Genomic DNA, 4,111 nt, shown 5'->3' on the forward strand with positions numbered 1-4,111 from the left:
CACATGTGATTGCTTTCAATTTTGTGCCTCCACAGAGCGCTGGCAATTCTGCAACCTCAAGGTACTCCGTTTGCAAAGGGCATGAGGCCTCCGCTTCAAGTGCTGATCCTGACTTTGTCCTTGATGCTGTGGGTTACACTACAGGCAATCATTCTCCTGCAAGCTACAGAATAATGAAAGCTACTGCTTTAGCATCCTGTTTGGATGGCAATTGGTTCTTACAGTTACAAAGTGCTAGTTGTCTTATGAATAATGATAACCCATCTATGCTTTTGCTTTTGTTTTCTCACTTGGGGAATTGGTGGTTTTCACCACCCAGATCCCACAGAAGCTCAACACATTTCATTTGATAGGCAAGTCCGTAACTTGTTGATGCAAGACCATGGGCGCTTTCAACAAGATCCCAATTTTGCCTATGTATGTTTCAATATCATGCAAAAAAAGGAAATTAATCAACAAGTCTGCTTTCATGTTCCTTCAGCGTTACGGGACAACATAGGTGCATAAGTAACAGAACATGCCTCTGATTTGATGGATCTCATTCGACTATGGGAAAGAAATCCCTCTGCAAAACCTTCCAATTTATATCAAAAGAAAGTGTTACATTTGTTGAACAAGTTAAAGCTCATTGTCAAAGAGGTGAAGGGCTCAACTGGTTATAAGCTCTGTTGTCAAAATGAGACACATGCACTTATTAAGAAATTTGGGATGCCTGCACTTTTTCTCACTTTGAATCCTTCTGAAATTTCACAACCTCTAGTTGGTGCTCTAGGTGGTTTATTGCCTGACATATGGCAAACTATGTCTTCATGCAAACAAAGTTTATTTGTTGCAAAAAATCCTACAGCCGCTTCTCAGTTTTTCTTTCTATGTTGTGATGGAAAGATTTCTTAAAATTATAGTTAAACACAGCTCTGATTCCCCTGGCTTGTTGTTCGGACACAGTGACACTTTTTATGGCATGGTCAAAGCCCAAGGTTGCGGAACTTTGCTCTGTCATCTACTTCTATGGTTGCAGGGCAACCCCAATCCCCAGGCATTACGGGACAATATGAGGGATGATCCAGAATTTCAATTTCAAATGTTTACATGGTTGGAGTCCATCCTAAAATGTGAACTACCTGGCATAACAGACGTCTTGACTGAAAATTCAGGTGTTCCCATCACAAAGCCTCCTCACCCTCCAGATAGTGACAATCCTTGATTAAAGAGTATGAGTTGTGATCTCAAAAATGACATTGTTTTTCAGCGTGAATTCCAAGCCTTTGCAAAAGAGTTGGCTATATCCTGTAACTGGCACGAGCACACCAATATGTGCTGGAAACACTTGAAACCTGGGAAACTCTGTAATGGCACCCATCGCAGGATGCGGATCAATGGTTCTACTTGTTCTCTGACAGAAGTTGACGCAAACACTGAGTCAATTTTGCTCCGAAGACTGCATCCTTGCAACAACAATTTCAACAATGTTGTGCTGTTTTTAATGCGCTGCAACACGGACATTAAATACATTAGCTCAGGCAAAGCTGCAAAGGCCCTTGTGTACTATGTTACTGACTACATCACAAAATGTTCCTTGCCCATTCACGTCAGTTTTGATGCTCTGCGTTATGCAGTCAAACAAAACGGGATGAAGTATTTAGGTGCAAACAATACTCAAACCGCTAAAAATTGTAGTCTGTTTACCAAAGCTGTAAATGCAATTATGGCATGGAAAGAACTATCTCACCAGCAAGTGATGAGTTACTTGGTCGGATGTGGTGACTGCTACAAATTCACAATTTTAAGCTGCTGTGTTGGGGTGATGTAGACCGGTACATATTTGCAGAAGAAAGCCGCTGAACAGATCAAAATGTTACTTTGCAGAATGATCCCAGTCTTGACGGGGATGAAGATGAAACATCAGATTACAACAAAGACGTCTCTGACAATGACTTTGAACATCTGGAGTCTTCCTCAGATGATGTTGTGCTCACTTTTGATGGGCTAAGTTTTGGATCAAATACCGATATCCAGGATTACTGCTGTCGGAGTAACAAAGAGGTATTCAACAATATGTCTGTATGGCAGTACACAGAGGAAGCTCACAAAATCTCTTTAAGTCAAGAAATTTCTCGGTTGGAAAAACGTTCAAACCCTCCTGATGGGAATGACACTCAATGCGTGCCTGGTAAACGCCCTCTTGCTTGCAATCATTTTCTGAGTCCACATCCTCAACAATATTCTCACTTAGTCCGCCAGCGTGAGGTTCCTTTTGTCCCTGTTTTGATAGGCAGCCTGCTACCTCATCATGATCAAGGTGATGCTGAATATGAACTCTGGACACGTGCTATATTGATTTTTTTCTGTTTAAGCCTTGGCGCTCGATCGCTGATTTAAAAAGAGGGAATGAGAGCTGGCGTGCAGTGTTAGAACTCCACGTATTCTCCCCAACTCTGGAACAGATTATGAAGAACATGAGTGTGGAGTATAAATGTAAAGATGTGTGTGATCAACACGACACCCAACGTCAGAGCACAACAGCGCACAACATCATGGTCCCTGCTGGATATGAGGGACGTGTTTTGGAAAACAAAGCATCTTACATTTAGCAACTCTACAACAAGAAGATGTGTCTTATGTCAATGGGGCTTTTGATGCTCTTCATGCATTGGAAAATGTTACATTGCCTGATAAACAGGGAGAAAAAGTTGCTGAAGTTGTGAATTGTTTGGACCATGTGGGAATGTTCTAACAATCTGCAAGAAAACACAGGGAATCCTGTTTTCTGTACACCGTCAATAGTCACCAATGATAACATGACAAACATATGCCTAGAAAGTATTCTCATGAAACAAATGAGAAAGAAGAAAAGAGTCCACCCTTCACATCCAGAAGACAACCAAGGTGAAGGGCACACACACAAGCATGCAAGAACTGATCTTGATGGAAATACCACAGTGTGCCAGCATACTTCTTCTAACACCCAATCTTCCCCCCAACTGCCCATTCGCACTCCAGAGAATGTCCTTGATGAAGTGATAGCAGAATTCGGGATTTCTGGAAACGATGAACAAAAATGTGCTGTGAAGTTGGTAGGTGAATATTATATGAATAACTGTCATAAACAGCAGGTGTGTTTGATGTCAAAGAATCAGCCACAGATGCAGTTCCCTACTCTCCTCCCATGCCCACTGACAAAACCGGATAAACTCGGTCTCTGCCAAAGCAGCCATTGTTCTCCATGGAGCATAGCCACCACTTCATGGAGTCACCATTGTTCTCCTAGGAGTCATTATACTGTAGCGAGTAGCACCTCCAACTATAAGTAGTAGGGGGCTTAGTATAGAAATACCTCAGTCATTTCTATAGCCTCTTGGGCAGCGGCTGAGGTATGTTACATTACATTTATTAGAGATCACCTTAAACTAACATTAATTGTAGTTTCACATAGGTAAATAATAAAGTCGTTTCTATAGCCTTTTGGGCAGCGGCTGAGTTTCACATAGATTTATTACCCGCAACCGCCGATAATCTCATGACCATTCATCAGCAAGCACAATTAATGAAATACATTAAAAAGCGTAAAAGACCATGTCCTACCAAAGATTGCCAAACTCTTCAGAGTGCCAAGCACACCCGCACTGATGTAGGTCCTCACACATCATTGAACACAGTCGCCCTTGATTAGCTTTCAGGCATTGACTCCATATCCTTTCTCTCCTCCCACGCACATACACCAAATCATCAAAGAAAAAGGGATTAAAGGCAATACAGAGCAAGAAAGAGCACTTACTTACTTTGGTTGGAGAACACTGTGCAACAAAAAGTGATGAGCACATGCTGCTGTACATTGCTGGCATTGGGGGCTCTGGAAAAAGTCATGTAATCAATGCAATTGCGGATTTTTTTTTGATAGGTGTCACTCCTAACACGAGCTCCTTCTCAGTGCTCCCACTGGTTGTGCGGCTGTGCTAATTGGTGGATACACTATCCATGCCCTGACTTTCTTACATAAATCAAAACACAAACCAAATCAGAATGAGCTAGAAAAGATCTGGCACAATGTAAAATACCTTGTGATTGATGAGATTTCAATGGTCTCCACCAAACTAATGAGTGACATATCCCA

General features: G+C 41.8%; 1 protein-coding gene across 1 annotated transcript; it reads left to right on the forward strand.

Moving 5' to 3' along the window:
• Positions 1-2,828: 2,828 nt before the first annotated feature.
• SERLADRAFT_434151 (uncharacterized protein) lies at positions 2,829-3,190 on the forward strand (the record flags this gene model as incomplete). Its single annotated transcript, XM_007314394.1, has 2 exons — positions 2,829-3,078; positions 3,138-3,190. 2 exons carry the CDS (start codon positions 2,829-2,831, stop codon positions 3,188-3,190), a joined length of 303 nt encoding a protein of 100 aa, XP_007314456.1.
• Between the last annotated feature and the right edge of the window lie 921 nt (positions 3,191-4,111).

This window comes from Serpula lacrymans (assembly GCF_000218685.1).
Source record: "Serpula lacrymans var. lacrymans S7.9 unplaced genomic scaffold SERLAscaffold_3, whole genome shotgun sequence".
NCBI lineage: Eukaryota > Fungi > Basidiomycota > Agaricomycetes > Boletales > Serpulaceae > Serpula > Serpula lacrymans.